Source organism: Sparus aurata, chromosome 4, assembly GCF_900880675.1.
Source record: "Sparus aurata chromosome 4, fSpaAur1.1, whole genome shotgun sequence".
NCBI lineage: Eukaryota > Metazoa > Chordata > Actinopteri > Spariformes > Sparidae > Sparus > Sparus aurata.
Genome location: NC_044190.1, coordinates 22,017,807 through 22,030,835, shown reverse-complemented (window position 1 = coordinate 22,030,835; position 13,029 = coordinate 22,017,807). Strand labels below are relative to the sequence as shown.

Genomic DNA, 13,029 nt, shown 5'->3' with positions numbered 1-13,029 from the left:
TGGTTGGTGTGTCGGCAGGATTACACAAAAAACAATTCTTGCTATGTAAAAAGCTGCATAGCTGCAACGATTATTTGATAATACATTATTCAGAATGTAGTGATTTCAGCTTCTTAACTGTAAAGATTGATTTAGCTTTTCTGTGTTATTTATGAACTTAATAAAAGTATTTTGATGTTGGAGTGTTGGTTGGACAGGAGAATCATTTTGGGCTCTTAGAAATTGTGGTGAGCATTTTTCACATTTAATAGACCATTTTTTTCTTTAAGTGTTTTTTTAGGCCTTGTGATGGCTTTATTGATAGGACAGCACTGAGAGTTGACAGGCAATGGGATAAGAGAGAGAGGAGGATGACCTGCAGCAAAGGGCCACAGACTGACTTGAGCCCTGAGCCGCTGTAGTGAAAATGTGGCCTCTGTACATGGGATGCCCGCACTACCAACTGAGCTGCTTAGGCACCTATTATAAAATTATTAATCATGAAAATAATCAGCAGATTAATTGATGATGAACACAATCATTAGTTGTAGCTCTATCCCAACATGTACAGGTACTGTTGACTGTGTCTCACGTTAATTGCTGCGTTCAGGCGAATGTACTGCTGATAAGGACCGTCTGTAGATTCAAGGCTTTGTGGTAGAAATAATACAAATTAATGGTATTTTCTCTGCCAGTCCGCTGATGCAAGCATGTTGTGTACTCAGCTGCTCTGTCCTGATGGGTAACCAGGAAACTGAAGCTTTCTGAGCTTAATCACTCGCCTTTATATTTACTGTACATACCACACACACACACACCATGCCTTTCACAAAGCAGTAATACAGCAAATATGGTGAACTGTATCACCTGAAGAGACATTTTCCACTGCTAGCCAAAACAGGATTTACTGAGTTTTAGTTGGTCATAGATAAGCTCTATTCATGCTGCCTGTTTGGTCATGAACGATACTACCCTTCAAATATTTAATCAGATATTATCAGGACACAGACAGAAGAATTAAGCGTCAGAACAGACATAGCTCACAATTTTAGCGCATGATGTTTCTGAGTTCATAGTGTGACGATAAAGGAAGTTGAAATGGCCCTCGTATCCTTTTGTACTCCTAAGAGTATTGTGTTCACGTTCACCTCGTCAGCTGTCGCCTTCAGACGTGGTCATGCTTATTTTGGTAATGAGAGGAGTCCATATACAACTGTATGTTGTTGTTATGACTTTGCAGCCAGTTGTAAAGTCTGATGCCAGAATGGTTAGACCCAACAAAAGGTCATTTGAACAATGGCAAACAAACAAACAAACAAACAAAATGCTGAACTATTTATAAAAGGACAGTGTTAGCAACTGCTGGCAGAACAAGTTTAACCATGAATAAGCCATCACTATCATGAGGAATGTTTATATCAAGGCCAAGCCGAGGTGATTAAAAACCCTTGTCTACTGCAGGGTCACTTGACCCAGGTAAGTTTACACATTCCCATTGCACAAAAAAGACTTTTCTTAGCAAGTTTAAGCTGTTTTTTAGACCAGTCGTAGAGGGATATAAGTCTAACTATGCAGGACTACTGTGCTCCTCAATCAGAAGCTCATTGATTTGATTGAGCACCGGACTTAAAGGAAAGCGTCTCTTGTATTTTTAAATTAACTGGTTGGTTGGCAGTTAATGTGTGTCTAGCTTTCAAAAGCAAAATTAACCGAAAAAAAATAAAATAAAAAATAGATAAACCTAGTAAAATATCCACGTTTGAAAGAGGCTGTATTAATGTAACACACATGGGGGCCCTTGTTAAATATGAATGAAACCATGACAGCACCATACCCTGATAGTAATATGCCTGTCCAGGCAGCTTAGATGTATGTATGCTGTGGTACACCCAAGTAAAGAAGCAGCAATGAGTCAGAGTCCAGTGTTGGGAAAGTTCACTTTTTACATGAACTAGTTCAAAGTTCAGTTCACAAATGTTAAAATGAACTAGTTCAGTTCATAGTTCATAATTAAAAATTTTGAACCAAGTTCACAGTTCCAAAAATGAACTAGTTCATAGTTCTTTTTTTTTTCAATATGTTGCTGCGAGCTATTATTTTTCTAAATTATTGCCACTGCCCATTTAGAACCACAGACAGCAATTCTATCAGTTTTAACACTGAAACTGCAGCTCTCCCACAATATACTGCAAAGAAGGTTGTCCAGCTGCGGCTGGGAAATGAAGACAACGGAGCCGCTACTGTACACGGTTAATGTGATTTGGGTGGTAGAGCATCTGTTTTGGCTCGCTGTTGCCGTGTCTTTTGATTTTTCATTCACTCGCACAGACCTTGAAAGGCTAGCCGGGTGCTTTAGTACAATGTGCCGTTTCAGGTTCGCTGTTGACGTTGTTGATGTATGGAGTTGCTTCTTGAAACCCGGCGGGCAAAGTTTACACAAAAAGGTCAGATTTTTCCCACTTGGATCATGACTGACCTTTTCATAAAATAGTTTTAAGTAATCATACTTATCATCATTAATCATAGATGGCGTATTAATGGTGGAGGCACAGTCTGAGGTAGTGCTGCTGCCTTCATTTGTTTTTGCCTCCATGCTTCACATGTTGATGACGCATGCGGCGGTGCGACTCTGTGGTGGCTGGTATTGCCAGTGTTATGTCCGTCCTGGACGAATTAATCTATGTTCGTTTGGTAATGCCTCACTGCATGTTTGGTATGCAGCTGTTTCTGTCTGAACTAGTTAAGTTTCGTTTTGACCGAAAGTAAAGCGAGTTGCGTGCACAAAACTCTCGTCCAGCGTACTTTTAATACACAACAGCCAGACTGGGTGTTTTTTCGCTACCTGTTCACGATGTGTTTTAGCCGGTTTTCGCCTGGAAGGCTTGGTGGAAATCTGGCACTGTCTTAAACGCCAGAATGAACGCATTCACAATAACGTTCATCAGGCAGAAATACAGTACGTTCAGTTCACGTTCGCCCAAAATATGAACGAGTTCATGAATGATCGCTCATTGAACGCGTTCAGGCACAACACTGTCAGAGTCAACATTAATTAGATCATTGACCACCTAGGTCAAGGAAGTTTCCGTTGAATAAGAGTCAGATTGAAATGTATCAAAAAGATTGTTGTTGGATAGGCAGTAGTAGTAAGCAGGAGGCTGGTCAGCGACAGCCCTTTCAAGCAATTTTGTCATAAAAGAAAGGTTGGAAATGTTTCTATAGTTGTTCAGAATTTGCTTATTGATATTAGGGCCTTTCTAGCAGCAGCTTGATAATGGCGGGTTTAAAAGCTGAGGACACAAAGCCAATGAAAAACAACTTATATTATCATGTTTATCTGGTTATCAATCAGTCTCAACATAACACTGACGCCACTATGTGAGCTTCATAAGCAAAGGACACCATCAGAGAGAAGATTGGCTTTTTCTATATGTTTAGTATAGTTTCTCTTAATACCTGTCATCAGGTTGGATTTTGATGGTGGTGGTGGCACTAAAACAAGGTTCACTTTGTTTCACCATCGTCATATCAACAGTTATTAGTCTTATGCAGCCACAAATGGATACAATTCCTCGTAGCAATGCATCCTGCAAACATCTGTTTAAAAAAGAAAAGGTGAGGCGGCGCGCAGGTGGTTGAGTGGTTAGAGCGCATGCCACATACGCAGTTGACCCTGGTTCGATTCTGGCTGAAGGTCCTTTGCTGCATGTCACATCCCCCTCTCTCTCCCATATTTCCTATCTGTCTACTGCTTAATAAAGGTGTCTATGCCAGAAAAAATCTTTAAGAAAAGGTGTGTAAAATACACTTACATCTTTCTTTCATGCCACTCCCAAATCTAATGCAAATTCTGGCCGGATCAAAATCTTTATAAATGAGGTGGAGGTGTTTATACCACTTTAGTCCACAGGGGCCGACAGAATCAATGAAATGAAAGTTCCCTCTTGCTGCTTTAAGAAAAAAGGGTTTAACCATCGCCTTCTTGTTAACTGTTTTCTGTTTTGGCATGATTTAACTGATCAACCCACTGACAGCTGCGATAGTTCACATAATTTAAACAATTAACGTAGTACAATATCACTGTTTATAATACATGTAGTTTTGATTTAATTCCCTGATAGAATAAGCAATAATGTATATTGAGGAGTCGTGATAGTTCTCATTCAAGTCTGTATTTGTTTGCTTGTAAGTCCTGCGATAAACCTAAAGGGGTTTTTCTCCAGCTCATCTACAAAACAGTCTCATTGTGTGGATTGCAGTTTAGTCAACACCTCCAAAATGGATGCTCTGTGCTGCTATGGCAACATGAATTGTCCTGTGTTTTATGACAGAGGCACGGGAGAACAAGTACAAGCAATTCAAGGTTAGGTGTGTCCATTTGAAAGAGTGAAAAAATAAAGTCTGGATATACAGGAAAAAAAGTTTTGCAACTCAGGTGTGAACAAAACCACATCAGGTTGTTCAAACATTCTCATTCACATTATTGAAACTCAAGGTCTCTTTCTCCTAACTCTTCATTTTACAGGCATACAGTCAGTCCCATCTGCACTGCATGTTCCTCTCTGATACTTGTGCATCTTAATCTGTGTGTTTGTGTGATGTTGAGATGAACCCACTCATCGCTGTTAGGTGCCCTCCAAGGTTCTGTCACAATGGGGAAGGGTGATGGAGCCGATGGAGAATAAATGCCATGCAAATGCCACTGTCACACCTTCTCCATTGTGGGGAACAACCACCTGCCATGACTTCCTTCCAGATCTCCTGGTCTCATTACTGGTCTGTTATTAGGGAGGAACAACAGTTGTTGTTACTGGTCAGCGTTAATGTGATTCAAATGTTTATCAGATTTCCAGTTCTGATATTTTTTTGGCACAAAAAACACTTGGTTAGGGTGAGGAAAACATCATGGTTAAAATACCTGTTTCAGTCGCCACAAAAACGTCTGGGAATGTCTCCAGGTCTCCTTCCAAATGTCCAATGGTGTGACTCAAACTGCTGTCAGTCTTATTGGCATGTAGTAATGCCACCATCACACCCTTCCACCTCCTGATGTGAAAGGTGGCTGATTATCAATAATGTTAACGTGATATTCCATTTTTGGTACTTGGGTTTGGAGAAACGTCAACTGTTAACATAATATCCTGTCGTATAGCTGCTCTGGTTGAATAATAATTTCTGTGCTGTCACGGCAATTCTGCTCTCATGAATAAATGTACTAGTGAGAAGTTTAGAGTGCCTACAACCCTCTGCAGCAAAATTTTTTCATGGGTTGTCGTGTTGACACACCACAGCAACGTAAAAAGGTCAGCACGCTTTCAACAACAACTCCGTAGAAATGCAGCCCTCCTCCTCCTCATTTAACAATAACAACAAGAAGACTGATGCAGCATTGACAGAGCCGCTTTTTCACACTTTTAACTGAAGAGTTATCAGTTTCAGATGGAGTCTACTGTCCACGAGTCTACTGCAGGGTCAACAAAGTCAAAGGTTGACTGCACCTTCTACATTGTCATTCCAATACTGGCTAGGACTCCTGTCTCTTATTGGTGATTCTTTAGAGGCAATGTTATTAAACTGTCCTAAAAAGACAAATAATGATTAAACCTACATTTAGTTGTGGGAGCGGCTAGAGACAAACAAGATTAACATGGTTGAAACGGGTGCCAAAGAGACCAGAATACCTTGATTTGAGTACCTTTCTCTCAAAAACCTGTAGTCCTATTCTTCCTGTAGCCAATATTACCCAAATGTTGTTGAGTAATTTTCCTAGACTCGAGAGCCACAGCACAGGCTAAGTTACATTCTTCATGATTACTAAACTGACCTTTATGTGTAAAATTGGTCCACCTTTAAGACCTATCTAAGGCCTATAGATTGATGCATCCAGGCAGGTGAAGAAACCTTCTTCCCAGAGGCCTCCACACAGAGATGCATGCTGGTGAAACAAGGCCACCTAGTGGTTAATGTAGTCATGTGCATCATGTTGTTTTTATAGACTTTACAAACCGCCAGGTATTTTCCTATTTGTGTCATCAAATATGTGACAACTCTGTGATAATTTACCTGCAGTGACTATATGATGACTGGTATTGAAATAGAGATGATTGTAGCTACAGAGCTGTTATCTACTAACATTGTCGTCTGAAAAGATCTCCATGAACAAAAGAGCCTAGTTTGTGTGTATTTTTTTCAAATAATTCATGGTCTTAATTAAGTTCAGAATGTGTTTACATTTAAGTCTGTTGTTGGAAATTGCACTACTTCAGATAGTGTCAAATAAGTGGATATTGGAGCTGCAGTATGTTTACCTGCCCTTATTTAATTACTTTTATTTAATGGTTTATTGGTTTAAGTTTTATTTTCAACCTGCGCAGAACATTAGCCAGAATAGAAAACACATGTGGGTCATATTGATAAAGAATGCACATAATACTAACCGGTGGATATGGTTGTTTTGCTGTGATGATTCAATGATTTTGTCTGAGAATGTTGCTAAAACTCTACCATGCAAAACAGGCCGACAACACAAATAAAAATTCATAACAACTTGAAAAATACATTCCCAAATTTTAAAAAAGCGCGTGGTTTCGTTTGAACCCCTCGTGATCCGAGGCCATCAACACTGACGCCACTTTTACCCTTCAACCTCCTTCCCCTCAGCAGAGTCTGAAGCCAGATATATAGAGAGGTGTGAAGAGGCTTCTCACATGGCTGAGATGTGTGAGTGTGTGTGGAGATGGTGAAGGCTACAATCAAGTGTGTGTGTGTGTGTGTGTGACCACACATGGGCGTTAGTAGCAGCTGATACAACAGCACATTGGAGCCCTTGTCAGCTTGAATATTCAGTGCACATTTAACAATAATCTAACAGATTACTGACAGAAGGTGAAAGAAGAGAAAGAGACAAACCACTTTTATAAAAAGATCACAGAGTAGAAAATATGCCTCAAATTAATTTGACTGTTCTGTACTATTCACAAATGCAGAGAGCCCTGTGTTCTTCACCCTCCCGTCATTCAGCTCGTCCTCCAGTGGGCTTCCTGAACAGCTGAATCCACTTTACAGACGTGCACCTCCGGCCGGCCTCAAACTAAATCCTCAGGCTGGAATAATGATTCATTCATAAAACAGGCTCTCACACCATGTTCTGAAAAGACGCTAGTCAATCATCTCCAAGGTTTCGCAAGCTCAAGTTTGAATGTCATTTCTTTCAAATTAGGCCGGATCACTATTCAAATACACTCGCACACACACACACACACGTACAAACACACACGTCAGTACACATAAGTAAATACACAGATCCATGCATACACAAATGAAATATTCACACACACAGCCCTAACATCCAAAATAAGCTTGATGGCTGTTTATAGAAGGCACCGAACAAACAGAGACTAGAGCTGCTGCTGCTGCTGCTGCTGCTTCTGCTGCTTAAACTTGATTATTCAAATGATCTGCACATGGCTGAAACGCCTCGTCTATTAGGAGATAAAAGGTTATGACACACATCTAAACAACTGAAGCCTTGTTGTCAGAAATATAATACTGACATTCGAATACATGTTAAGAACCTTGAGAGCAACCCTCGACATTTCAGGAAGAAATTCAACAAGTTTTAATTCAGTTTTGTTGACACAAAATATTTTCTTAATTTTCTTAAGATTATAGTATGGTAAGAGTTTGCAACATAGCATCTCTCCACACTGTATTTGTGCAACAGGATAAAAAAGGATTTATTTTTCCAGACACTCTTCCAGTGGGTTTGTCTCTCATCAATATGATCTGACAATGTGTTGCTCAACAGAAACACCCTGGCCTGAATCTCATCAGTAATTGTAAGGATTGTCTGTACCCAGAATCAGGGTTTTTATAATATGTGAGTTCAATTTGGGCATTGATCCTGTCATTATTGCCCTTTTCTGGTACTGTACCTTTAATCACATGTGTATCTTTGGCACATCTTGGGAAACTGGCAGCTTGCCTTGCTTTTGTTGTGAACTTGTCAGTTGAACAGGAGACTTCAGGACGTCACTGCTCTCAGTCAAGAGATAGTAGGCGGAGGACCTGAATGGACCTCACTTGTGCACTGTACAATAAAAACTTTATACATAACCCAATTTTTTCATTTTGGTTTGCACTAACTGGGCAATTTTTATTTTCGAATTTATTATTTAGCAATAACAATTTTCTATTTATAATTACACTGTTTATATTTGTAATTATTATGTATATACGAGTCTATTTGTATTTGTTACCTTCATTATATTGTTTGTTTTTTACTATTATTATTGTTTATTGTCATTTTGAACTGTCCTTTGGCTTCTGTGACGCACAAACTTTGCCGTTTGCGGGACTAATAAAGTAATTCTGATTATGATTCTGACTTTTGGACAGATCCAGGCTAGCTTTTTCCCCATTGTTTAGAGTCTTTACGCTAAATTAAGTCAACCATCTCCATGATTGGGGGATTGATCCGCTTATCTAAATCTCGGCAAGAAAACAAACATGCGTTTACTAAAATTACAAGCTGTTACTTTAACGTCAACATGTTTAGTGGACATGAATTTGGTTCATTAGGCATTTTAAATCCAGATTGAATTCAAACAACAATGCAAAAATAATATGCACACATCCATGCTATCCTATTTAGCATGGAGATCCAAAAGTTTTAACCTCTGCTAATAAAATATTTACTAGATTTTGGAACACTTGACCATTTTCACACTGTCTTTATTGTGGGATATGAGTTAAATCAGAATTCCTCAATTAGATGTCAGCTGTACGCCTCTGAGGGTCTAGATGGGTTCTTGCTGTCACAGAGTGCAATGTGTTCTGCACACTCTGTATCATATGTTCGCACTTGAACCCACACAATAGGATTCGACTAAAGCGGTTCAGTTCATGGAAACTGCAGGGTAAAAACACCTTTCTTTGGGTGTGTGAAGTGACAGGACGTACAAGGACGGCTCAGCCCTCTGGACGAGTAGCTTTGTATGAAAGCCTTTGACCTGTCCTTCGCCCTCTGCTCGTTGTTGTGCTGCATGCGTGACTGTCAATTTATTTTATTTCCTTGTGCTGCACGTAAGCAATCTCTAGCGCCACTCGTTCTGTACCAAACAGCAAATCGTTTACATCGGTCATGGTCAACTGACAGACAATTTAGTTGATCCAGATTTTATTCACATGTATATCGCATCAAAACATTGAATACATCATGCACAGACACATTAATGAAAGCCAGACAGAGACAGACATAAGAGGCATTGGAGTGTGTGACTGTTGCATGTCTCAAAGTGTTTCCTGGAACATTTGATTAAAGTTTTACATAATTTCACTGCATGTTTGTAGGTTTTACACAGCTGGTATCTAAACTACAACTTGGAGAAAACCATCCACCTGTGATCCATCTCATGAGATGCGATACATAGCTTTGTTCATGGTTCTTTGTTCTTCAGTGGGATTTGTTCATTATCTGTCTCCTCTTTATCCTGCTCATCCCACACAAACTCTAAAATGCAGTTCTGCATCTTGGACTTGAAGACACTTCTGAAATATTGATTCTGCTCCTCTGTGAACATGTTTTTCCAGTCTCCAATCTTACCTGAATTGAAGGAAGGGAACAAGTAGTAAATAAAAAATTATTCTTATCGTTGATTAAATGTCAAATAAGGGTATTCTGAATGATTAAAGTTCAAAAAGACATTTTTCTTCTTCTCAACTGATCATGATTTTCAATATGGACATGTTGACTAATTTGTGAACAAACCCTTTTTAAGGAACATTTTTGGAAATATGCGTATTCACATTCCTGCTGAGAGGTATGAGAAGACTGATACAGCTCTCTCACCTTTGTATGATAAATACAACTAGCCTGGATTTTTCTAAAGGCAACAGAATTTGTCTAAACACTTACATGTTTTTAAGCTGCAGGTAGGTTGTTAGTGTTACGATTGGACAGAGCCTGGCTAGCTGTTCACCCCTGGTTCCAGTCCTTATTCTAAGCTAAGCTAAACAGCTGCTGACTGTAGCTGATTTGCAATATAGCTATCTAAAGTAGGCTTGTATTCCAATATGTCAAACTATTCCTTTAATTTATTAATGCCTCGGACAGGTTCAGAAAGCAATAATTACTTGTCAATTACTTTGTAATATTGTGCATTAAACAAAGCGTTCCCAATATTTTTCTTTTAGTGACCCCTTAAATACAACAATATTTACTTCAAAGACTTTTTTCTGGTCACTGATTGTTTCATTTTGAGGCATTTTGGAAGCCTGGAAAGATTAAAGCAAAATTAGGACTAGAAAATTTGACATATTTTTTGTGACCCTTCAGATTCATCTTGGGACCCCTTGTGTGGTCCTGACCCCCAGGCTGGGAACCAGTCTAGACCTTTCAATTATTTTTTTGGGATTGATAGCAGGTCCCAGTTTTGGTGACTATGATTGTTTTAAAATATTTGAACAACATATTGTGAGACATAGGCAAACCATCAATCATCAAGATTGAGTTATCTGCGTATAATCAACCAGAACCCCACCTTTTCTCATGAAGGAGCCTTTGCTGTGGTCCATTATTTCTTCAGCGATCTGGGTGTAGTTGACCATCTTGTTGTCTTTCATGCTGCTGAAGCTGCAGTGTTTCACACAGTTGTTGACCTCGTCATCCATCAGCGGACATTGTAGGAAAGAGCTCACCCTCTTTATGGTGCCATGTGGGTCCTGATAGCAGGACGAAGACAATGGTGATATTAATATAATTTCTATAAAGATGTAGTCAGTGAAATGAAATTTGGATCGCAACAGTGAAGTGACTGTTGCATGTGAGTGGTGCGAAACAGCTTTTTTAAAATGCTAAATAAATATTAATTTAATCTGATGTAAGATTTGAGGTTACGTTTTGAAGGTAAGCTCAGTTTGAGCAAATTACTGCAATGTAAACAGTTTACACCATGAATAAAACTCTACTAACAGATCGAGCTGCAACACTTATTTGATCGAAGATACATTGATTGAACGAAAATGATTTGCCAACTATTTTGATAATCGATGAATCAGCTCAGTCACTTTTCCAGTAAAAATTTAAAAATGTTTCAAGTAAACATCTGCTGGTTCTTAAATGTCGAGATTTGACCTTGAGGTTTTTTTTACATTAAAAAGACATATTGACTATGAAAATAATCTATGAGAATCATGGATCAATTCTTCTTTACCAGCGACATCTCTTCATAGGTGATGTGAAGCAGATTGCTCATCGTCGCTGTCTGACTGGTCCATTCCTTAACGTGGTCAAACCAGGATCCGTAAGACACTGGAACAAATAAATGTGACAAGATATTGTACATCTCATCAAGTTGCATGAAGTCAGCTATCGTTACAAGACATTGAAAAATAAATGTATCTTTTTTTCTTGACGTCAACTCACATGTGCCCTCCAGGAATCGATTTAAAAACTCTGGAAATGTGCCGGGCTCAGGGAGGAAGTTGGCCATTTTGTGGAAGTGATAAAAGGACACCAACACATCTTTGGGGTTTCTGCTCACATAGATGACCTGTGAGAGGACACAGAGCAACAGTGAGGGAGTGTTTGTACTGAGCTATTGAGATTTGGGGGTTTGACGATTTGTGATAACAATATATTGGCCCCACAGAGTCTGTGCACTAGATAATGCTTCCATTAACTTTAATTATCACCACACGCAGTGTTCTAGACCCAAACCCTTCTCTAGACAATTGTATGAATTGTGTATTTCCACCAAGACACATACAGAACAGGATGTTTTACAGCTGAAAAATCAACATATGCTCGTTCTGGTGAACAAAGAATGTAATGGTGACACTGTTTCTTATGCTTTGTGCTAACACCCGTACTACCACATTGTTTAGTAAGTCAGAAAAAGATTAAGCTTGTCCCAATTCATAGTACATCAAATGTAGTCTGCTTGGTGGTGGAGTGTACGTCAGTGGATTCTTTTTCTAAACTATTAGCTACTGTTGCTCTCTGTAAGCGGAGCAGAGAGGCACTGAGATGAAACACTCGAGAATGTGCGTGAAGTCAAAAAGGTGGTGCAAGGTCTCATTTTTCACTTCATGTTACAATCTGCTCTCATAAGGCCATTAAAAAAGTGATTAATACATCTAAATGACTACAATTTGTGACATGGAGCCCTTTTCGATTTCAGAACACCTCTAACTAATCGCAGCCTGTATATTGACCTGGACAATTTATTTGTTCGATCTTTACATAGAACTTAGACTGTGGTCTGAACAGTTGCCTAAACTTATATATATATGACCTTGGCTTTGGAGCTCTGGAGGGTCAGGCCCAGCAGGTGATGAGGCAGGTGTGTGGTGATGACTCGAGGTGTAATGGACGAAGCCTCCAGCACCGCAGCAAAGTAATGTTGCTCCAGCCAAGGAGCTCGAGCCCAGTTTGGGACGGTTTGAGACAAGTGTGGGTCTCCTCTGTTGGATATGAGGGTCACCATTTCCTGCATCCACGTGGTGCCTGTTGAGAGAATTGAGTGAAACATCCATGACATCAACTTTTTTTAATCAAGTCCGTTCATACAAACAGCAAAATCATAAAAGAAATGTTGAAGAAAATGCCAGCGTAGAAGTATCACATACTAAAATAGAATGAGGCGTTATCTCTGAAGTTTCATCGCGCTTTGACTTACTGGAGAATCCTGATCCGCTCGTGTTCTCATCTTACCTGACTTTGGATAGGAGGCTATGAGGATATCCGTGTCCTGAAATGGAAATTTTAGAGCAATTTCCAAGGAATCCTGGGTGTGCAGATGTCCAGGAAACAGGATACCATTAAACACTTCCATGACATCCATCCTGGACATATCCAACCGTGATATCTGTAAGTACCTGCTGGTGTCTGTCTTTCCGTCTTTTATAGCTGTACCACTTTTCTTTTCCTGTTTACCTCCCTGTGATTTCTTTTTTTTTCTTTGTGATTTGCCTCTCTGTCTCTCTACTCTGTCCCTTCATGCCTCCTTTTTTTGTCCCTTTGAGTAAACAACACGATGGCTTTACTTG

The 13,029-nt window shown here is 39.5% G+C and overlaps 1 protein-coding gene across 1 annotated transcript; it reads right to left on the bottom strand.

Moving 5' to 3' along the window:
* Positions 1–9,140: 9,140 nt before the first annotated feature.
* On the bottom strand, positions 9,141–13,029 carry sult5a1 (sulfotransferase family 5A, member 1). The gene is made up of 6 exons (XM_030415007.1): positions 12,695–13,029; positions 12,276–12,487; positions 11,405–11,531; positions 11,193–11,290; positions 10,521–10,701; positions 9,141–9,583 (listed from the first exon to the last, which is right to left on the bottom strand). Exons 1-6 carry the CDS (start codon positions 12,831–12,833, stop codon positions 9,417–9,419), a joined length of 924 nt encoding a protein of 307 aa, XP_030270867.1. The 5' UTR covers positions 12,834–13,029; the 3' UTR covers positions 9,141–9,416.

Excerpts from the sequence above, each read along its gene's own strand:
- sult5a1 (XM_030415007.1), bottom strand. The coding sequence starts at position 12,833 with ATGTCCAGGATGGATGTCATGGAAGTGTTTAATGGTATCCTGTTTCCT. Across the intron at positions 11,532-12,275 it reads TCCAGAGCTCCAAAGCCAAG|GTCATCTATGTGAGCAGAAA; the intron begins GTCATATATATA and ends GTCCTCTCACAG. Across the intron at positions 9,584-10,520 it reads AGGCTCCTTCATGAGAAAAG|GTAAGATTGGAGACTGGAAA; the intron begins GTGGGGTTCTGG and ends CCTTCAATTCAG.